Source organism: Gymnogyps californianus, chromosome 1 (genome assembly GCF_018139145.2).
Source record: "Gymnogyps californianus isolate 813 chromosome 1, ASM1813914v2, whole genome shotgun sequence".
Classification (NCBI taxonomy): domain Eukaryota; kingdom Metazoa; phylum Chordata; class Aves; order Accipitriformes; family Cathartidae; genus Gymnogyps; species Gymnogyps californianus.
In genome coordinates this window covers 157,465,939-157,490,364 of record NC_059471.1, presented here as the reverse complement: position 1 = coordinate 157,490,364, position 24,426 = coordinate 157,465,939, and the positions used below count along the sequence as shown (strand labels likewise).

Sequence of the window (24,426 nt, the reverse complement as noted above, 5' to 3'; positions counted from 1 at the left end):
CAACGGCCCGCTTACCTTATCAGAGACAAGAGGAGGGCGGGCTTGGCTATGTGAATACAGTGAATAACACCAGCACCACCGAAAGATGGGGCTGAATGAAGACATATGCTGGCCTTCAAATTTAAGGTGTACAGATGCTAAAGCAGTCTTTGAGGACAAGGCAGTCCATCCAAGCCTTAAGGTCAAAATCGAAGCTCTAGTGTAAATCCCTGCAGCTCTCTATATCAGATCTGAAGAAGTACAGATGATATATAGATGATGTATGAATATGATATACAGGGGACCTTGTGCTAGCAATACTCCGGTAAAACACTTGGTGCCAAGTGGCTGCTGAGTGAGGGAAAGGACACAGAAAGCAGACCAAGACCCAGCCGGATGATTCAATCTAGCTACAGGATCGATAAGCTCAGTAGCAACAAAAACACATTAGCGTTTCTTCACCAACCCTGACCCTTCAAAACCTGCAGAGGCTGGGAGAAAACGCTATCACGAAGAGCCATCACAGTGGGCTGCCAGAAGTTTCCGATGAGTCCCAGGCTGCCTGCAGCCAGAGTGTTGGGAGCTGCTGAGTAACAAAAGCAAAACCAGGAGACGTTACTTTATAAAACACAATTAGAAGAATTTAAACATTGTTCAATAGAATGATGCACTGTTCCATGTAATTGCTTGTTTGATAAATAGCAGGCAGTTACAGCTCACATTTTTAGCCTTGAATTATTGCCAACTGAGTTATTTTGTGAGGTAGAACTGAATCAGCAGTTCACTTACAAAAATTAAGCCCTGGAGAATGGGAAACAGTGAAATATTTCTACTCATTAAAGAAGCTATTGGTGCTAGATAATCAGCATACAGACACAGCCCAGAAAGGTGGAATATTTATGTGCCCCAATCACTTTTCCTGAGATTCATCTGGTATGTAAATTGTCTACAGCTTGACAGCATCCCTTAAATTTATTTCCCCCAAAAAATTTACAGCCACGTCCTAATCACTGCTCTGCACCACAGGGCCACAGTGCTCATATGACATCCCAGTAGCTGACTGGGGCTCTCTGGGTCACCCTCATGAACCTTACTCTAAAATCAAGCGCTAAAGACAAAGGTTATTTCTGCACCAGATATAGTGTTAAAGTTTAGGAGTCATTTAGTGGTGCATAGAAACAAACGTCGTGGTTGCAGTCCCACTCACCATGGACACACGTCCTGATCCTCAAGGCACAGCATTACTTGGCAGTCACAGAAAATGTTGCAAGAAACTGATGGCTGGATACTGTTCTTTTTGCCCAGGTGACTGTCCCCAGGGAATAGCAGCAGATGCTGTAACATATCTGATTTGTGGTTAAATCCACATCTGACAGTTCAGCATCCTTCAGAAAATAAAAAATTCATGTCCATACATTTGCGTAAATTACTTTTGGAACATATATAATAAAATAATTTGGGACACTTTACATAGATAATAGTAGCAAGGGTAATTTGCTTTACAAAGGAAGAAAAATGTACATATTTCCTCCTACAGTGTGAATTCATTTCCCATTGGATGATATTAGCCTGAGTTGGAATATGTGCAAATTTTAGTTCCAAGACAATTACATGTTTTGGAGCTGATATTTCACAACTCATCAAAAGCAGGGACCGAAGCTTTTGGTGCTTTAAAAGGCAATGTCTCATTTTTCCAAAGAGAATTACAATGTCCCTTTCTAGCTTTCAGAGAGACTGAACCATCAAACTTTATTTTCAATTTTGTTACAGTTGAGAAAAAAATGTGTAAAGTAATTTGTAAGAGTCTCTAAGATTTTATTTTAATTTCTTTCCTCTCTCCTTGGAGCCTCTGTGGTTACTGGAAAGTAGTTTTACAAGTGGAACAGTATTGATGTAAGTCGAGAATGATGCAAAGTTGAGAGTAATCCTAAATCCATGCTGACAAGCCTTTATATCATACAAACAAAGTGTGTACCTCTTACTCTATCTGTTAACTGCTCAGCATCTCGGGAAGGATACATCTTCACATGTATGCCCAACCATGCCATTATTTTGGGATATATAATTCAGAATCTGGGAGTTTAGAACAGAAAGTGATGAAAAATAACAGATTAAAAGGAAAAAGTATAAACTGGCAGAGGTACATTATCCTGGGGAAAAATTTATGAGCGTAAGTAAGATCAAACATATTTATTCTTGTAACTCTTTCATGCTGACAGACCGTCAGGAACCCAGCTTCATCCAGCCCTCAAGCAAGCGACGTGTCAGAAGAGGGAGTCCTGCCGAGCAGTGACTTCAGACCAGAGTGGGATCTGCAGGGTCACGGCCAATTCCCTGGTGCTCTCCCACCTCCATCCCCACTGGTCCCAGTTTGGTTGTGCTTCAAAGGTTACGGCTGAACAGGATCACAGCAGCAGATGCATATACCCAAATGGGACATACTGGATTGGAATAACACATTTGGTATTGTGGAAATTCCTTTCTAGATGCTATTTTTAATATCCAGTATTAAACATGCTTATGGATATTCCATTTCCAGCACAGTTATTACTATTCAATTGCCATTAATGTAAATGGTGGGTGCTGGTTAATACCAAGCCATGTGATGAAATTATTCCCTTTCCCATCTGTGTTTCTATAGTCTTAAATAAAAACAAAAAGGACAGTGGCGAGATCACAGCTGAAACATTCATCTTGATCCCCATCACCATCACACATTTTGGAAGAAACTTTTATTTGCAGGATAAAGCACATCACAGGCATTATCCCCTCTATCCTACCTAATGTGTAGTGGATAATACTACAGTTAAAAATATTAATGAAAAATGTCTAATGGTAACTAAATGATTGACTTGGCTCTCTCTGTAATGTATTCTTCATATGACAGGCATTTATTAGCTCTCACTGATGACTCCACAGACACCCTGCTATGCACAGAGTGCCTGTCTACACATTAAAACTTAATGCACAAAGCAAGAACTAATGATGTTAGCTCTGTTCTAAAAGGGCATATCAGCAGGATTTTTTTTTTTCCCTGCCATGGCTTTATTTTCCTTAGCTACTGAATAATCATAGATTTCAAATTTTACCAGAAGCTAGTGGTCCAAAAGAACTATTAATTTCCCCACAATATTATTTTTCCTACAAGTGTTATCTTTTTGTGTGATTTTTTTTTCAGAGGCATTAAAATAACTACACGTGTAATGTTTCCAGATTAAAAAACGAGCTTCGAAATCCTAGCGCTTGCACATTGTGTGCTATCTGTATGCCTGGGGAAGCAGCAAGTCTTAATGGACCTGGTGTTTTCCTCAGGATTTCAGCACTTGTAAGAACAGCCAAATGCTGATAATTACTAGAGCCAAATACTGGATGAAGGTGAATACTGCCCTGAATTCACACACACAATTGTCTCCATTTTACTGAAAGTATATACGCTATGAATGAGCAGGAGCTAAGTGCTTCGCTTCTGCACAGATCTGATGAAGCATCTCACACGCTAGCACACAACAGCTCTGCTGCTCACGGGACTTTTCCAACCTGGAAGCTGCTGATTGCTCCAAACCTCAGGCCTAGCTTTTGACATCGCTGGGTGCCCACCGAGCCTGATGTTAATGCATGATTTAACTGCCTTCTAGAATCCCTGAGTGAGAGTTTCAAAGTGTCTACATCCTAGACACTTGGGAATCTCAGAAATCCACAGTATCGCAATCTTTTGGGAAAACCACCACCACCAAGCTACTATCTCTAATTACAGTTCTTAAAACCAATACATTTTCCCCTCTTCCTGAGCTAAATAGGTCTCAGGCATTATACATAGCTTTTTAATGGTGCTTAGTCACCACTGAAGGAGATCCTCTGGTCCATTTGGTCTGTTCAGCTCCCTTTGGTGCAGCACACCAGCAGCGCCCGCGCATCAGCTCACCCAGCATCGGGACAGAGCACTGGCGAGCCCGCGTTTTGCTGCTGGGGAAGTTGGGTGGTCACCGTTTCTCTTCACACTTTGGAGAGCTGGACCACTGAGTGCCGTCTCCTGCAGCTGGATAGATCCCGCCTGGAAAGACGTGGCTGGAATCTGCCCAAAAGCAAACCTCACTCTGATACGTGTCTAGATACTGCTGCTGCCTTGTGAGGACCCACAAGGCAGCACCCGGCCGCGACTGTTTCAGGCCAACCCTCCGCTGCCCTGAACCTGGTGTAACCCTTATGCCAGTGGAAAGTGAGCAAAGAGTGGATGCAGAATGACACTGGATTTGGCAGACTAAGACACCTGGTCTGCATCCCTTTGCCGACTCAAGGAACCTCATAAAGCCTCTACCACAAATGGAAAAAAAAATAAGCCTGCGAGTTGAGCAGTTGAAGGGTTCCCTCCATTTCTTTTCCTCTGAATAGAGATAGAAAAGGAAGCACTTTCAAAAGTGCTTGAGTGCCTGTCCCTGAGACTTAACAACCAGAAACCTGAATGAATCACTCACTTTTCTAATTGCCGAAGCAAGGCTGGAAATAGACTTCAACCTAAGACACAGAAGCTTTTACCCTATGCCTAAATATAATTTCCACTAACAGCCTGTGCTACGCTGCTTTAATATAAATGGTAACTTAGACCAGATATAGTAAGGGTCTATAATCTTTTAGGTATGTTTAAACAAAACAGAGGTCAACAGGCTATTTACTATAATCCATTTTTAGGTTTTATGAAATTATAGCATAAGAAACAAATCAAGCCTGGCCTTTATGATCAGGAAAGAATGGCTCTCTGTGCCTTTTTAAAAAAAAAAAAAAAGCTGAAGATGGAAGGAAATGGAATGATTTGTTAAATGGCTATATTTGATAAGGGAACATTAATGCGTTTTTCAATAATAAAAGTGAAGAATGCTGTTCCAGCCAGACATTTCTTTTCATTTTTATTACACAGACAGTGCTTGATTACAGTTTAGGGAAATGAACTGAAAGAACAGATGTACTATTTTTTTGATAGGTAGTCAGAAGGGTATTTTACAGAGTCTGGGAAGAGTTGGAAGGCAGATGATTCAAAGGATAATTGAAGAATGATATTTAAACAGGTTACATTTGTGCCCTCAGGCGTTAAACATAGGAGACTTTTTAATTCTCAACACGGGAGTTCGCATTGCTGCAAAGCAAATGAATACAATGAATAATTTTGTTTCAGAGACATGCAGTAACTGCTGGTTAGCAAGCAGGGAATATTCTGCAACACAGGGAAACAGCAACTTTTTATCTGAAGTTATTTAGAATAAGCCAGATGCTATTCAGTTTAATATTCATCATCATTCATTATGTTACAGTATCATACTTTCGGTAGTTTCAGAACAGAGATCAAAAACATTTCAGGGTAACATAGGTGGTAGCAAGAACGTGCAGAGACAGCCCCAGGTGCAGGACAGGACTGGCTCTCTAGCGTCAGGACTGCGATGCAGAGGTCCAGCGCAGCCTGTTGGGATGCAGATCACAGCTGGTCCATGCCTCCGGGGTCTGAGGGTGCTGGTGAAAGCTGTCAGGCAGGTGGCAATGTCCCCCCCTCCACAGTGGACCAGATCTACCTCAAGCACTGGCGTCTCTGTCCCCTGCTTGAGATGTCCCAGCTCCATGCAACCCAGCTGCACTCCTGGTGCAAGTTGGGACTCCCTTGTCATGGCATAAGGGACATTCAGGGCACATACACTACTTTGTTCAAGCTACATCTTTAGTGTCAACTTTAGTATCAGTTTTCAGGGAAAAAAGGTATCTTTCTAAGGGTTTCAGCCCTCACTAATGTGTGCTGCGAGCGACAGTCTCTTTAAAACCCCGTGGTTCTCAGGGTCTGACACTCCCATATCCTGCTTAACACCAGAGCACACATTAACCCTTTCCAATAAAACCCACATATATTAATTAGCAAATTTCAGTGGAGTAGACACTACATCCACATCGATGACACATTAGTGTATCATGATTAATGTTGTGCACTTCATGCCAATTGAATTCCTAATGATTAGCCACTTAATTCTGAGCTGAAACAATTACTCTTCGCATTGAGAATTACTTGTTTCAGCTCAAAGCTCAGCAGCTGGAGTACAGAAAGACAACCATACCCAGTCATGCAAATAGATCTTGTGGAATCAAAATTCAGGTTTACTAACATGTATTTTGTATGCATAATAAAGCATTGGGCATACAAAAACCTCTTCAAGAGTGGTACAAAATCTGTTGGCAGGACTGAGCGCATCCCTAATTCATAGATTTCAGCAGCAGCTGGGGTATGCACACATGCATGTTCATATTTGTGCATGAGAATGCAGTTTGCCCTTGGTCTGTAAAGGCCTCCACACAAACATTGGCTCTCCCTGATGTCGTTTAGACGAACATTTCAGACTCGGTATATATTGGTGGATGCTGCAGTGACAATGTTATATGTCAGAAAATCAAATGGGTACATCTTGATTTAGATTAATTATAGTTAGGAGCAAATACTTGGCTTGTCTTCAAGTAAGTGAGGTATTTAAGACATACTTCTCATGGCAGCTGTGTAGCTTTGGTAGATGCACAATTAAACTTATAACCGGTAATTATACTTGTCATTTTCTACAATCAAAACACAATGCAGACAATAATTATACCACCAATATGCCCCTGAGAAATAGATAAACAGGCATAACTCATTTTACAAGTGTGGAATCAGAGACATAACGATCTGATGACAAAAAATACTAATGGCAAAACCAGTATTAAAATGTAGGGTATGCTCATTGTGCAAACTAGCTCAGACAACGGCATCGGCTGAACATAGCTGCAGCACAGCAGGATGCAAGAACTGCGCCTTGCCATGCCACTACTGCTCCAACTTTGACACGGTGATGATTACTGTATTATCGTTATGGTGATTCACGAAAGCATTAATGTTTCCACACTTAAGAGACGCAGACTACAGTATGCATGGCTGAGTATCACTGAACAGACGTTAGTTCTCAGGGACCAGTTGCTCAATGTAGTATTTATAACACAATCAGAGCTGCTAACAACATGAATAAGAGCATTTCCTTAAGTCTGTGCAACTAAGGGACTGACCCCAGGGCAAAGTAAGCAACAGGGGAGTCTTTCTGCTGACTTCAGTAGCCGCTGGATGAGACTCCTCTTATGCATGATACAAGAGGCTGCTCCAACATCTGAGAGCTGACAGGAAGACCTGCATTGACTTTCAAAAGACATCGGACCATTTCACCACCTACACACTGACTTACCAAGCAGTACAGTATTTAGATTTCCTATTCCATGTGGACTTGTAGCTTTGCAGTGAAATGTACTCTAGCACTTCACTGTATGAGGGATCTGAGGCTGATGTATGCAACAGTGGGGACGGACAAGGGAGCGCAGTACTCCAAGAGACCCTTGCAGTGTCCAGATGTTACTTAAGAGGAAAGTCAAAGCTGCTTCTCAGAATTAATTTTGCAGAATAAAGCAACAGTAGCTGTTAATTGTAATAAATTTATAACTCTAATTTCTAATGAGGGGTTTATTTACAGTGCCTGCAGCTGCAGGGTGAGGTCTCCCCTCTAGTTTTATCTTTGCTTGGCCTCTGCAGTTACCCTCCATGCCCTATTTCTCCAATGCAGAACCCATGTGAAGAAACAACCATCCCATGTAAGTATGTTTTCTAAAGATATGAACACTGGCCAAGCCCAGTTGCATCCAGGCTGCTCTCCTATCCCCTATTCTCATTCCTCAGGCCTCTCTGATTTTTCAACATACTTCTTAACAGAGCAAAAGGAATCACAACAGCAACCATTTTCTGGGGCTTGGTGAGTGATCCAAGTTAGTGACTACCAGAAGTTCTGTGACAGATCCATTGGAAACACACATCGATACCCACATAGGCTGTGCAAAGCCAATCTGCACAAAGCAAGAATCATTTCAATGTACAGCTTCCAAAGACAGGAGGTTTGGCAGGGAAGGAAGGAAGCTTATTTAGGTTATTTTTGGATGCAGATAACTGATTGAATACATGGGTTTTTATCATGTTGGTACTTACACAAGACTGACTTGTTAGTGACAAGACAGATCTTGAACCAGCATGACTGCAGGACAGCCTTTAATAACAGATGGCAGTACTTTGCCAATGGTCGGATAGAGAGATTCAGTGTCTTAGCAGATGATACCTTCTGTCTTCTTTAGCCACCGATTTAATTACACTGATAATGTCATGAGAAGCAGAAATCAATTATTCATTAAGCCTGCCTAAGAAATCATCCTTTTATCCCATGTATATTGTTTCAAGATCATTTACACTTGGGTAAAAAGGCAGTTTTCTTCCTTCAGCGTCAATATTTTATACAGTAACTCACTTAACAGCCCAAGTGAAAATTGAAGTGGGTCTGTCAAAGAGGACCAGGACATGACACTCTGTGCAAGGCATGAAGGTGATGCTTGAAAACTTCACCAATCCGTCTGCTATGTATCAACAGCTGTGTAATTCAGGGATCGCAAGCAGGATGCATGGAGCGATCCGTTACATTCCTTTTGAAAACAAAGCCCTTCGGTGCATTTACATCTCAGTGTCCCATGACTTCTTTAGAGGTTGTTGGAGGCAAAACCACAGATCTTGCACTGCCTGTTTTCTAGCTCCTTCCATTTTTAATAAACAGAAGACCTGGCCTGCCATTACTTTCTTGACACAAAAGATTTTTTCTACATTCCCATTAAAAGCAATACTGCTTTTTATAAACTCAGAAGAAGACACTGAGCTCTCTTTACCAGCAGACAGACAAAAATCTTTTCTTTTGCCTGGTTTGTTTTTGCACTAGTCGACTAAAAATAAACAAATACATGAGAGTGTAATTTTCAGAGGGACAAGTCTCTCCTCTCTATCTGCTTTGCCATCAACTGTCCACCCTCGTTCTCTCACTGTCTGGCTCCACCACTTTCTGATAAAGCCATGACCACGAACCTGCACAGTAACTCATGTAAAAATATTCTCGTTTTTGTAAGATAAAAGGTAGGAATGGGAGAGGGAGACTGAGCAGAGCTGAAGACATCAGGCTGAGAAGAAGACTTCAGGGCTGGAGGAAATGGGGAGGAGGAATGGCAAGAACAGAGAAGTAGGTCTCGGTAAGGAAACAACCTTACCCCCCTGCACACAGCTGCAAATTCAGCAACAGTGTATTAACCCAAGTTTACATGAAGTAAAGAAGATAAAAACAGCTGCAGAGAAAGCAGTGGAATCACTCCTATCCCTACAGCTAGATATCCTGCGTGCAGCATAACTGAGCCCTACGAGGGAGGCTGTTTGGGAGCTGGACATGACTCAGCTGTGTGTATTGCGCTCCACCATCATACTGTCAACGCAAAGCTTCCTATGATGTAAAATTTACTCCCAAACATACACAACTACATATTTGTATATACACATTGCATTAGTTTTTAGTGTTACCCCAGAGCCCCCGAGTCCTTGCCAGAGGCCAAGCCCTACCTGGGCTAGAAACTGTGCAGAAACAGACGTGAAAGCATCTCTGCAGATTCACATCCGTGCATCAGGTAGAGAGCTGAGCAGAGCACCTACATTCTTCAGATGGAGACTCAGATTAGCAGAAAACCACGCACAAATGGGAGAGTGCGTAGAGAGGGTGAGAGAAGCCTACAGATACAGGACTTACCCACTTAGTGACAGTGTGCCCATGCCTGGAAAGCGCACTGTGGAAGGATTTGTTTCCAGGCTGTAAATATGTGGCATTTAAATGTAAGACCATACACAGGCTTTTGTAGGTCCAAAGCTAAGGAAAAAAAGAAGGGAAAAGCCTCTGCTGTGCCTACACAAACTGCTCAGAATAGTCATTCTTGGCTATTACTTTATAGAGTGATGTCACTGGCACACAACCTCTTACAGAAAGAAAGCAGCAATTGTGGAAGTACCTAATATTGCATTTCACCTTCACCACAGGAACCTTCACTCAATTTACATTAGGTAAGACGTTACGCTTTGGAGAAGTACCAACGATTTCAGCTTCTCCTTACCAGTTCAATGAAACATTTCTTTTCTCCTTCAGCTGAGCTTATTATGAATATTTAATGTATCAAAATGAACTGAAAGCTACCACTGTGCATCTGCTCTCCAGCTCTCCATCCATCTATTGACATCAAGGCTTAGTTCCCAAAATATGACATTAACTATATTGCTATGTAAATACAACTCCTTCAACTACCATTTCATAAGTAAAATGTATGCAAGGCAAAAGCCAAGCCTGACTTGAATAGATGAAACTGTCCTCTCCCAGCTAGAGATGTCTTTGTTACTTCGGCTCCTGATGTCAATTCCCCGCGCCAGCTTGTACTTTCATCTTCTGTCCTCTAATTGAATTAATATTCACTTCCTCTTACTAATCCCCAGATGCTTGTCTGAAATGATCTAAGACAGAGCCCACGTTTACAGGGAGAAAAGATTTATATTAGGGCATCAATTTGATAGCTACAGAGGTTTGCTAATTTGCTGTGCAGCCAGGCAATCTGACTGCAGGAATATTGTGATTTTTTAGTGTTCCTCTAAAGCTTGGGTGTAATGTTTTGCTTTTAGCCCTGTGCTGGAACCACACTCAGAATACTGTTCAGATGTGATTTAAGATCGAAAAGAAAGAAACACTCCTTCCTGGATTTTCCAGGCACCAGAAATACATATAAACTTCAGTGCACTGTTAAGTTTGCCAACTCTCTTTGGTTTGGCTATAGGTATTATGTCACTACCAGACAAAAAAAAAAAGGAAATCTTTTCAGCATCAGAATTACACTCTTCAGCATTTTCTAGTGTAATAGAATGTGTGGAATGGTGAAAAGGGAGATAAAACAACGGTTCCAATTACAGCCCCCTTCTGATCCCCTGTATCATATCTTTTAACTAGAAGTTTGGCCTCGTTAGAGCTTAGGAGTTTTGCCATCAGTTTTCAAGAGATCAGGTTTCACTTTTCTCCCAAGGTTATGAATGGACAGAAACATCTACACTGACAGCATGCTGGAAAACCTAGAATACAAAGCCGCTCTTCCCCTCCAATGCAACTACACAATACTCTCAGTGTGAAGGAAATAAAATTTTGTTTTCATTCTGCCCCCCACATTTTGCCGTTGCCCCACAAATGTAGGGATGGTTCAAACATAAGACCCCATCCACACCAGGATATACAACTGCTACAGGTTGGTTGAGCAACAAAGATCTACTTGAGTGGCCCCAGTATGATTGCTACTATGTTATTTTTATAGAGGAAAAAAAGACAGACACAATAGAAACACTGGTTTTGCTGTGTTCAAATGCTGTACAGGTATTACCTTGTAAAAATACTTTTTTTCCTTTTCTTTCCACACCTCTTCCATATGAGTAAGAAGCAAGGTCTGAAAACTAGTGAATAGAAGTAGTTTAAGTGTGAATGGCCTAAGTGATGATGACTGAAACAACCAATCTTTCAGTCTGATGATTAAACGAGCAAACATAAGAACAACTCCAACAACCAGCAGTTAGGGTGTTTCCCGTGCATGGGGCACACGTCCTCTGCTTGCAGGGATTCAGCTCCCAGCTCTCCAATTCTGGGAGAGTGCCCTGACCATCGGCAGCGACAGCCCGGGCCCCTCCAGTTCATCCTTTGGATTCAGTGAACTGTTAATTACTGCCGTCACGGGGGTCTGATGATAACAGACAAACAAGGCTGACAGAGAAGGCACAATTTACTCCTTGTTTTACTAGGCCAACAGATGAGCACACGAGGTCTTAAAACGACCATGGCTCTTACTCTATTATAGCCTCAGATCATCACGACAAGAGGCTTAATAAAGAGTCTGTCAGCCTGAAATCTTGCTCATTTCTTCTATTTAGTTTCAGAACGCAAGACAGCATCAACAGGAGAGATTGAAGACACTCACTGCACCGTGTCACCCGTGTACATGATTTGAGCACCCCACTGCCAAGTGTGGGATGCGCAGTCAAATCGCCTCAAGTCCATCATTACCCCGCCACACACACCTGTGAGATCTACCCCAAGTCAACCCAAGTGTTTCCCAGCTACTACTACTGGAAGAACTCAGCCCAAATTCACAGCTATTTTCAGCCATCCCCAAACTGTGTGTTTTCCAGCTGACCTTTTTGCTCAGCCCTGTCCATAACCATGCGGTGCAGCCCCGTGGGAGGGGAAGCGTGCTTCTCCAGCGTGCCAAGCGAGCGGTATGGATTAGACTGCAGCACCCAGCTCGACTCACCTTACACCTCCTCACAAACTTCAGCAAAGAGAAAACTTACTTGAAAAGCGTCCTTAAATAACCTGTGCTTGATTTAACGATTTATACACCTGTACAGGCTCTCTACAGGCTGCCTCCCCGCAGTACCATGAATTTCCTTAGCACGCAAGTCCCAAAAGGCACGCTGGCTGCTGCAGCCACATCTTTCAAGGAGCAGTATTTTAATTTTGCTTTGTCTGTGGTATTTACAGAGAAGCATTCCTGAATCTCTCTGCATAAACGGACAAGCAGATTATTGCACTTTTACTGAAGAAAGTTTTGGTAAGGTGCAGCTGGTTACATTATTGAGGTTAATTTATACTGTATGGAGCTAAAAAGTGAATGAATAATACATATCAATATTACATACAATATCAATGAATATTACAGGTCAGTTTGTAGGACTTGAGGTGCTACATCAGATACAGTTAAGTCTGTAAAAATGGGACTTGGGGAATCTTTGCTCTTGAAAATAATAGCAAATTTAACTTCTTCTGCCCCTCCTTAATATTAAAGTTAGATAGTAAATGAGAATTACAAGTACCAGTAGACAGGTTTTATGTCTGTATTCTCTGATTTTCATAATTAGGTCTATTGGGATATATTACAGTGCCCCCAGGGCAGCTGGGCTCTCTGGATTTAAAGAGATCATCTGGCCCTGTTGCAAGTGGGCTACAATTCTGCTGCGCAGAGTTAAGAAACCTCTTCGATAACAAAAAACACAAGAAAAAAAAAGGGCAGATGTTTAAACAAACACAGTTGCTACCCTTCACACAATGGAGAAAGCTGCCCCAAAACTACTTGCACCAGAAATAAGCAAGACAGGCTACAGTTTACAATGTCTAGGCTGAGAATATTGGGATACAGCTACTTAGTCAGTGATACTGGAATGCTTGTTGAAGCGCAGACAGAAAGGATGCACTCTGCCTCTGCAGCAGCCGGTGGCAGAAACCTGTGCTCATTACACCTATTTGCAAACACTGATATTCTCCCACTGCCCTTTGCTTCCTAGTCCTCCAAACTGCCACATCCCCCTGCATTTTGAGGTATGATTATCCAGGTTTTCTGGTATATAACTTCCAAGTTGTGAGGTAAAAAAAGGAACCTAATGCAGAGAAAGAGGCAGGTGCCCCATTTGAACATTATTCAGTTCAGAGCAAGCATGTGACTGAACCAACATGGTTCAGGTCACCAGAGACCCAATTTGGAGACAATTAAACACAAAAAGCCACTGAACAGCACCAGGTCAGAGTGCTGGAGCCCAGGTCTTCTCTCCACCCAGCTGCCCAAGTGCTTGTCTAACAGGGAGCCCACACATTGCACACAGATACCCAGTTCTGAAAGCTGTGCTATCCTCTTTCCCCTCCAACACATACAAGCCTTTTGGTTTTGGCCATGTCTCCTGTATTATTAAATCTTTCTTCTCATACTTTTATGCCTCCAGAAAGCCTTTATATTAAAACTCATATGCTCCCAAAATAACAAAACATGAGTCAAGGACTGGAGAAATTAAAAAGAAGTGTCTCTGCTGCTTCTTTTTCTATCAGGGAAATCTGAGCTATTTTGACTGACGACTGTATTTTTTCATTTCATGCAGGTAACAAGTCTTTTATTAAATACAGGTGCCCAAAAATTCATCCCAATGCACTGCAGTAACTTGAATGAGCATGTCCTGGGGATAGTTCTGGCCTTGAGTGCTGGTAGTTACTGTACATACTTGTCTGATTAATTCCTCTTGACTTACAAAGGCATCCATCATGTCACAACGAATGATCTATGAAACACACTGTACCTGAAACCCTCCCCTCCCCAAGTCATTTCCCCAGCATCTAAAACAGGTTCTTATCATTTGTAATCAGTAATTAATAACAAAGCATTCTCACTAGTGCAATTTTTCTGCTAAGGTTAATGTAGTATTTCATCCCAGGCCAGCTGCTGTTTTATGACTTCCAAGCATGACAGTAAGTAATGTCTCTGCATAAGAAGTCATCCACGGAGTAAATCAATTAGCTCCTCTTTCATCAGCAGGCATTTTGCTGCAGCAAGTGAGGCTAATTACATATAAAGTTGTTGTTTACCAACAGGAGTATGTACCCAAAGCTTGGCATTGACTTTTCTTCCCTATGTCTCCATTCTGCATCTTTTCCATGAAGGAGTTTTTAACCTACGATCAACCAAATACTATGATTATGAGCTGCACTTACCATGCTGTAATTATCTGCACAGATTTGCCTACAAAGATCAGCATCAATCACACAACATATGTTTTCAGTATTGGTAAAACTTTTGGGCCACTTCTTGCCCTCAAGAAGGACACATACGTATTTATGACTTCATCTCAGTTGCAAAGCATCAATAAATTCTAACGTACTGTTCTTTAGATAAACTGCACTATTTCTCATACTCTAAAGTTCACGTTGGGATATCTGTATTGTTGTCCCTAGGAGGAAATTCAGCACTCAGAACATATATATGTGAAAACAGGAGAAAAATTAGTGTATAGCACTGGTGTAATCTTGTCTTACTGAAATTAGCAAGTAACTTCGGAGACCTACATTTTTTTCCCCCCTTTTGACTGATATAGTAATTGTCTGGCATCTCAGGCTCTTCTTGCATGATATAGCTGATGAAGACACATGTTTGGCTCAGGAAGCTCGTGACCCACAGGTTGTTGTGCGCTGGTAGAGTATCATGAGTTCTTTATCTTTCTTGCAGTCTGTCCTGGTCACCTCCTGCCAGGGACAAAACACCAGGCAAACTGGACCATTCATCCTACTCAATGACCTGCCCTTTGGTTCTTGTGTTTCTAAGAACGAGAAGCCGTAGCACACAGAAACGAACTGCACAGTGCTCAGCGCCTCAGGATCACCAAGGGCAGAAATACCAGGTTTTAAGCATTTGAACCTTTGATTCAAAGCGCTGTGGATGATGCGTACATAGAGCTCAGACCATAAAGCTCACCACAAACCTCTATCCAGGAACTGGTACAGTTGCCCACAGTGTCATCCTAGTGAGTGGAAATCAACTGAAGATAGGAAATTACCAACCCAGATGAAAGTTGAGTGATGTGGGCTGAACTAGGTTGATGTTTGCTAATGCTATCCAGGCAGCCTAAGCCACAGATAATCACACGGCAGCCCCCAAAAAGGAGTATTTGTGGCCTGAGGTGACTGAGGATGTATAAATACTGTCTGGAAGGCAACAGTTCACTTTCTTCTTTTCACTTGGTGAGAAGAAGGGGAGGAAAAAAGCGGAAGTAATAAAATAAATGGGTCATTTCGGAATGACTGCTCCAAACGAGTCCAATACAATTTCATAACACAAAGGCAACGCAAGGTCCACAGCTCTGACTCACCAGGTTTAGCAAACCACTAGACATCCTGGCTCCAGCTACACCAAAAGCAGCCACCTGGAAATACATCTCCTCAACAAAAAGAAACGTGTTTGAAAAGGCAAGTAACAAATGGCAAACAGTGTGACCTTTAGTGAAATAGTCATGTGGACTCATGAATTAAAGTCAGGCAATGTCAAACTAGAAACTGAAACAAACTCATCCTTGGATTTGGATCCTAATGGATACAGGACTGGAGCTCTGCTGTGTTTCTCTCAGCAGTCTAGATAGTTAGATCAAACAATGACGCAGCCTGTATTTGATGAGAATTAAATGTTAATCTTGACAACCAGAAGACAAATTCTAACTTTAAAGACGCAATTATTTCCCATTTCTTTAACATTTGGTCTATTTTGGTTTGCAATTTCTTGTAATTCAGTGGCCCTTTCATTGCACCAAGCAGATCAACATTAACCACTGAAGTGTACAAGCCTCAAGTATGATGTTGCCCAATTCTGAACTTCTGGTGACTCCAGCTCATGGGCTGATCCACAATTATCTGTTATTTTTGGAGCAGTGAGGCTGTATAGAGTCATGCAAATTACAAGACACAGTTGTATATCTTGTCTTCTAAGAATATGTCTTGCAAATATTTGTTTAGCCGTATTCTTAAATTCCTGGGGTTTCGTATAAAAAAAAAACCCTCACCCAAGATACAATGAAAGCTTATGTCACATTCCTGCAAGGCTCTTCTTATGTGTTCAATTACGTCTACATTTTCTCCTTTGCTACTTGCTGTGTATTGAATCCTCTTTCTCTTTCCGTTTACAACTATGTGGCAGAAGGAAAATAGTTCTGTTTAATACAGATCCAAATTGGCTTTTTAATAAACCCATTAAAGAAATGTCCATTTCAGCCTTCAAAATTTGCCACAGGAACCTCTGCACCTTATTACTAAACCTCTACCTGAAAATGAAAGGAAAAAAAAGATAATAGGGTCTCAAAGACATGCTGCACACTGCCTGCCATGTAAGTGGAGACCACAGCCTGGAAATCCACTTACTCAGTGTAAATCCAGTTCAGTTATATTGACTTTTCTTTCCCTCATGGTATATTAGTGCTCCTGAAAAATCTTGCAGCAAAAGCCCTAGAGAAGAAATCTTTTGTCCACAGACAAATGCACTTCCCACATTCTGCTCTATTACAACAGGCAAAAGAGCAGAAGCGTTGTTCCTACTTTTACAATAATCACAAGGCCAGACACTCAACTAAGACATAAATAACACATGGGCTTTGTCATGGACACTTTCTCTAGCCCTAATTCAGTGCTATCTCCACCCATTTATCCTCTCCTTCTCCGCCAAATGTATGAACAATTATGATCAGTCCACTGAAAACTTGACTGCAACTCTAACATTCAGCTCCTACAAGCCACCAGACCACCCTTTCAGTCACCTCCTGATCATTGCTACATTTGAATTTACTCAAGCCAAATCTTCCTTTCAGTTTTGGGGGTTTTTTTCTCCTTTTTCCTTTCCTTTCCTTTCCTTTCCTTTCCTTTCCTTTCCTTTCCTTTCCTTTCCTTTCCTTTCCTTTCCCTTCCTTCCCTTCCCTTTCCCTTCCCCTCCCCTCCTCTCCTTCTCTTCCCTTCCCTTTTCTTTTTCTTTCTTTTCCTTTTCACAATCATTTACCAAGCCAAAAAGAGATTCAAGAGACAAATGATGGCATCTGCAAACAACTCCATAGAAGGAAACAAAACAGTGCAGGAACAGGGAGGCTGTTATATGTCAACATAGTAAATACCCACAGTCAAATTCTCAGCTGGTGTAAATCAACCTGTCTCCATCTGCTTTTATGAGGGCAGTGCAACCTGATGCGGAACACACAGTAGAAAAACCTTATTCATATTAAACTACAGCATTTTAAATCTGAGAGAGTATCGACCCTATCTGGCACCTACTTCAGTCGATGGCCAAACTCTCATCTCCCCTGACAGGGAACGGCCAGGAGCACGCTCCATGCAAGGACATACGGCTCTTAATACCATCTCAAAGCAGGGAGCCCCATACAGCCCCCTCCCTTGCCCACCTCTCTCAGGGGTCCTGGAGACATTCCCAGGAACAGCAGCAGCAGCAGTCATGGTTGCACACCACTGCCTACGTGAGGAAACCTGAAGCACGTGAAATGTACAGTGCACTCTATAGCAGAGGATGGCGAGCCATAGGTGGGTTCTCCCATTACGCTAGATCATGTAAAAACCATGCACATGGACACATTAAATATTTAATGTTTCCTAGCCTTAAAAAATCACAACTGCACCTAGCTTGTAGTAATCCAAAGCCATAGCTGCAGGGCATCTTTCAGTGGCCTAAGTCTGGTGTTTGAATTATACAGATTCCTTTGACTACAAGGAGAACTACAAATATCTGCTCGATCAGCTCCACCATTCCTCTGAGGCAGCTAAACTGAATGCCAAAGAGTTCCTGTGACGGCACACACAGCCACTGACATCCAGGAGAAAAACATGGGTTCACCACACCAGGAGTCCAACAGGTTCTGATGGTCAAGGGTTAAAGATCTAACCAATGTTTTCAATTGTCTAGATCAGTAAGAGAGAGATTTTGGCCAAAAATGTCTTCTTGCATATTTACTATATATTGACTTCTGACCTGACTTTACAAATGGCTGATCGCAACTGCTTCAGCAAGAAACAGAAGAGAAAGATTAGGGGCCTGATTTCCATCCCCTCAGCCTCACAACTACTGGTGAATTCTTGAGGACAAGAATGCTACTGACAAAATATAGACCAGTCTCTAATCTGCCACCTTAGAGACAGACATTTATTTGGGCAAAAATGGCGAAAGAAAGATGACCCACATATTTGAAGAAATATTCTAGGAGTCATCTCCAGCCTGTTGTCTTCTATGGCAGCCTCTACTCACTGCCTTTTCTTGTTACTGTTTTCCCAAAATGCACGCACTTGCTTGCCTGACATTGCCAGTCCCTCTAGGACTAAGTGCAGCATGCAAAGCCCTATCCAAAAAGCAAACAAACACCAATTAAGAACAAAGAAAGAAACAAAAACTAAAAGCTTGATAAGAATGGATGTCAGTGAGCTGATGGGAACACTTTGGCGTAAAAAATGTCATCTGCTTAGTTCAACATCAGCTGCAAGAACGGCCGTGCTTCCTCAAACATGAACTTTTCTGGCTGGCTCGTACGTGAGCCTGGAAAGGATGCTAATAGTTTGCTTGGTCAGGGCACGCAGAAAGGAAGGAGAGGCAGTGAAGGAGCTGCCAGCTGCGTCCCCTGCTTCAGGAAGCTCAGGAAATCTTTTCAGTTAACCAAGTTTGCAAGGACTCTGGGATTACGGCCCTTCAATGGATGGGGATGTTTCTTTCTTACGGGATGGCCTTTAACAATGTTAAAGGGCAAGGAGGTTTCGACTGACACATAGGAGACCCCAGAGAGACTAATTACTCAGCCAGTCTCCTTCCCCTTACCTGCCCTTCTTGAGCATCTGCAAAGAGTCTTTAAATTTAACCTGCAAACGCTAACATTTTTCCTTTGTAGCACTGGATTGTTCCTCTTCAGGGCTTTTACATGCACTTTCCATTTACCTAATGCTAACTCCCATAATGGTCAATAAAGGCCAGTATATTAGTATGATAAACTCATGTTCCCAGCCATGCACAGAATCCAAATTGAATTAGAAAGTCAGCCTACGTTCGTAAAAACAACACTATTGAGCAAATGGAGCTTTACTGCACTACATAACAGATATCACATATCTTTGGGTTGTTGTCAATTCTTCATATAAATACTTTAAATCACTTAGACTTCATTTTGCACACTATATAGTGAGTCTCTTCATAATCAAATAGTATTTAAAACATTTACTGCCTTGTTAAATCTAACAAGTTAGATTTATTGGGATAGTCACTTTCCTTAATAGCCAATTTAGTAAAACTCAATGTATTCATTGATGGATAAATATATAATAGGCGGTTGTTAAACTTTAATAAATATGTTTAATAGTCAGCTGGCATTTTCTCTCAATGGCAGCACTTCCTCTCGGCTGCCAACAGGAAATGCTGCTCCTGAATGTGCCAATTCAGCCCACATGTAGGGAATAAATTGATCTAGAGGAGCGAACGGGAGCAGGAATTTCAGGTAGCTTTCCTGCACTGCTTGTCACACGAAGAACTCTAGCTGAGATTATCCTAAGCTCCCATCAAGACTGTCAGGTGTTAAATAGCACACAGTGTAAGGAAGAGTACGAGCTACTGTGTTTGTCTAGATTCCATACAACCAATGAACCAGGACAGGAAGGGCAGTGGGCTACCTGAAAGCCATATAAATGATATTCATGTGTTATTACTGCAATTTACAGTCTTACCGCACTCCTTGTTTCATGTGTATCATGCCACATTCTTTCACTCCACCCTGCCACTCTGTGTGTTGATCGACAGATTAAATTACGGTGCCTTGGCTTCCAGCTAGGAGATCTAAAAGGTACTCTTTTAAGGCTTTTATGTACCTAAGAAAAAATTTTAGAGGAGTCCACATCATTAGATGACTAAAAACCTTTAAAAATCAGGCCCTTAGCTCAAACTGTAGAACTTTGTGGCTAAACTCTGCAAGTCCCAGGATGGGTTCTCCAAGCTGAAGGCAGCTACTGCATATAAATGAGAAAAAACAGGCTAAAATACCTTCAAGAGAGACTGTATTTGTACACCGGGCTGGGAAGTTTGATCATAGCCACGAGACACTCACCTGGGTGGGATTATACAGTTCCTGCAGTGGGCTTCTGGATCCTTTCCGGCAGCAAATGTCCATCCCGAATGGATTTCTACGCATTACTGCAAGGGGAAATTGAAATTAATACAGGTTAGCAACATTGGTTAACAGTAACCTATTGCAATACGTACAGCAAGAAGAGATTTTCTGACAGATCTGGGGATTCTAGACAGTGTTGTGTATTAATTCCTAATTTTAATTTCCCTAGAAATTGTCCGAGAGCTAAATCCTTTATCTATAGTGGAAGTTGTTACTAAAAAAAAAGCTCTCTAGTTCCCCTCTTATAAAAGCTGTTATCCAACAACTTCCAGCTTGGCTGCACAAAAATTCAAGCATAGGGACAAAAGGGACACAATTTTCAGCAGTGCTAGGTACCTGCTTCTCTGATCATCAGGGAGGAGTTGGATGGATTCCTATAATCAGCATCTCTGAGAGGCAACGTTTGAGCCTCTCAGCCTAAATACAGAAGTACACAGGAACCTAATATTAAAATATCTGATTTTAAAGCTTTTGGCCTAACTCTTCAGTTTCTCCTAGAACAGACACTCAGCAGTACACGACGCACATAGTCAATCACTGCTCCACTTCTTGCTACAAACTATATTTTGCTCTACATATTGCAACTGAGTATTTGACTGATCCAAAAACCAACATCTGCTATGTCATCCCAGTTGGAGATCAGCAGGTTTTCAAACCAAAGGCTTTGTCAAAGGTCTGACTGAGGAGCATTTTGGATGATAAAGTGTTTCCAGGAGAGACCTTGATCTGAGCCCCAGCAGGCGCACAGATCATCAGTTTCAAGTTAGACCTTTGTGGCCATAAAAGTCTACATAAGAAGCCATTCGGCTCCAATCACCCTCTATAGTAGGAAAACAAGAGCTTGCCTGTCCTTCTAATCTCACATGGCCCACATCATTCTCTGCAAACAATCCTCTGCCCCTAGCTTGCTCTGCTAGCTACGGAATGAGCATCACGCAATCAGATGCCCGCGCCAGCCATGGCAGTGAGGGGAGATTTGTCTCGTCAAGGTTTAATTAAGACACAATCAAAAGGAAAGAAGAGATGTTCCTGCTGGGAATCCAAAGGCATTAAGCAGTCAGGCACGCTTTCACCACCGCTTGCCATGTTTTGTAACTAGAAACTACTGAAGTGTCCTATAGCAACGGTTCTGAGCTGCACCACTTGCAGACGTGATATTGCAGGCTTCAAGCCAAGAGTCAGAGAATACAGGCAAGTAATGTTTTAATACAGAGGGCTGATACGCAATTATAATTGATACATCAAGTAGTATGAACCACAGAAAACTGTATACAGTTCCAATCTGGAAACATAATAGATTCCTTTGCTCACTTCATTTCTATTTTTCCGTTGAAGGTAATTATCTAATAACATGCCATGTTGGTTTTCCCCCGAGCAAAGAGAGATTCCACAGGTCTTGTGGCAGGAGTCGGACATATATGCTTAGTAAACAAACTGACTAAATGTTTTGATTTTCTTCACAAGTAGGATAGTAATGTTATTAGATGCTATAATTTTAATTTACGTGTTTAAATACCTGATTAACTTCCAGGCATTTTTAGTCACGCAGCCAAGTATTGCAATTCCTTCATTTTTGTGCTAATGTGCCTTTTTAAAAGTTAACCTAGAAGGTGTTTAAAACAGCTAAAACTTTAAAAACATTTTGCATGAGTAACGTCAGCTTCCAGTGTCTGGAAGTGGTTTTAGGAAGAAAACACTAAAGTGAGGGTATGAGACATCCAAAAGTTGTTCTAACTACAGAGCTCCTGTCCGTCCTCTCCCTGTCTGTCGTCCCGCTCCATACTCTTGTACCAGGAACTGTGCCCAGGGATGCTTTGAAAATCATTTTGTAGCCCCTTCACCATTACAAGAAACCTTTCCAAAATGGAGCCTTCCAGTCAACAGCAAACCACATAGTTTCCATTTAAAACACCAGAGCAGGGGGAAAGGGAGAGGGGAACGTTTCAGTGTATCCAGGTCATTAGACTGTGATTAACCAGGATCCTGAAACACTGATGCTTTGTTCCAAAATGAAGAAGAAGAATAATTCTAGTGTGGTGTTCCCTAATTTATTACTTCACTTTTCATTTCCATTAAATACAGTAAACAGTAACGTGCATAAATGTATCCCTTCCTGCTTCACTTAGCCAGCAGGTATAAACACAGCAACACTTTATATGCAGCAGTAACAGCCATAAAGATTAAATTATTTGCACAATGTGCAAGATTTGATTCCCAGATGTAAACAAACAAACAAAAAAGCGCAACTGTCTCCCCAGCAAAAGCTAAATGCTAATGTAGAACCTTAGTCACAGAAACCATTGTATCTTTTTTATGATTCCCAATATTACTTAATTGGTTTGTTTTTTCAATAAAGCCTTTAGAAGATGACTGCGGAGCTAGCATAGCAACACAGCAGCTCAACACAGCACTCGGTTCCCTGTTTATCGGTGTCAGGAACAGCATGCCCTGATGCAGTTGTACACAGCACCTCTGTGCACACCTGGAACATACTTGTGCCTAGAATTTAACTGCAGCGTCGAAATAAAGGGGAATACTCCCCCTTCCTCAGCAGAAGTCCCACTCGCACCTTTTGCAAAATTGTCCTTAGCTGAGTAACTATCAGGAATGTTTATATATAGTTCAAAACACTTGCTGGCATGCCTATAGACAAGCTCACCTCTCAGGGCTCCTGCAACCTGTCTTCTACTGTCTCAGCTTCTCTGAGGCAGTGTTTCCTTATGTGAATGACATGACCTTTTTGGCCTGAATCGCACCTATAGCAATCTGCAATAAGAAAGCCGTAATGTGGACGTTAACTGCAGCTATACTAATTTTAACAACACTTTCACTAGGACTCTGTTACACTATTGTGGTAGTGAAAATTAAAAAATCAAGCCCTTTATCTTCACCAAATCTTCTTATTAACATAGTAAATATCTAAATTTACATTTTATGGCTCGGGCTGATCTCCATACATAATTACAGTTAATTATAATCTAATGATAAGTATTGCATATGCATGGCTCCAAGAACTGATTAAAAGATCACGTTCACGCACACTAAGTACGTGAAGCAGCTGACAGCAATATTCAATGCCTTTAATGATTAAAGAATAGTGTTAATACTGCAACTGCAGCAAAATCAGCAATCCCCTGAACTTAGCCAGGACTGTGAGCAACTGAATGAATTGTTAGTTTGCTACTTAAATAAAAGAGCTGTAAGAACAAGACCTTTCTTCCACCTCCAGGAGTGATTTGTCCAAAATGCAATCTTGGCCCATCTTGTTAAAAGCTGTGGAATCACCAGTCATTAATTTAATAGCAAATCTGGAGAGCATGTTATCTAGGCACCAAATTTCAGTTTCTCAAGAGAGAAAGATAAACAGCCCCACTGAATTGAACACTTATCAACATCATAATCATCTGTGTATATATACATAGAGAGAAGGAAACTACATGTGCAGGCCTTAAATGATCTCAGAACAGAAGCATCCATGCACAACTTCTAGAAAACTCTGTTTAGACCCACTAGTACCAAGAACAGGAATTTGACCTGTGAATTACAGTGCACTGAGCACGAGAACACAGTGCTCCTCAGTCAAACCTTCTTCTAGTGTCCGTGCAGAAAAAAAGTCCAGATGTTTTGCCACAGTCTTGATCCATTAGATGACTACAAATTAAAAGGTAGACCCCACAAATTAAAAACACTCTTTGGAAAGGCATAGTTTGGGAGCATACTGAGAGCTTGCAGGTCATCATCCAGGCCAGGCAGCCTTTGAACCTCCTGCCATGATCCAAGAATCGATGTGTTTACAAGCATCTCCTCCCCAGGTCCCGAACCCGTGATGGCAGAGGCACGGTTATAAGCGACAGAGTAAATGAACATGGCAAGGCACCTACTAGATCTTGGCATCCACGAGAGGGGATGTCACCTCCAGGTTGCACCTACCCAAAAATGCAAGACAACAGTGCCTAGAATAAAGGGCACAGGTGGGGAGGGGGAACACGCAGGCAGGCAGGTATGGTGTAAAGTCTTCGTTCTTTTGTGTGACATTT

The 24,426-nt window shown here is 41.8% G+C and overlaps 1 protein-coding gene across 2 annotated transcripts in view; it reads right to left on the bottom strand.

Annotated features, from left to right (window-relative positions):
• The window catches only part of CHST11 (carbohydrate sulfotransferase 11), a 175,254-nt gene that overhangs the window by 75,514 nt on the left and 75,314 nt on the right, over nucleotides 1–24,426 (bottom strand). For both annotated transcript variants that reach the window (XM_050915101.1, XM_050915102.1), the window contains exon 2: nucleotides 20,321–20,412. In XM_050915101.1, the coding sequence (XP_050771058.1) occupies nucleotides 20,321–20,412 (92 nt within the window). The remainder of the gene's footprint in view (nucleotides 1–20,320; nucleotides 20,413–24,426) is intronic.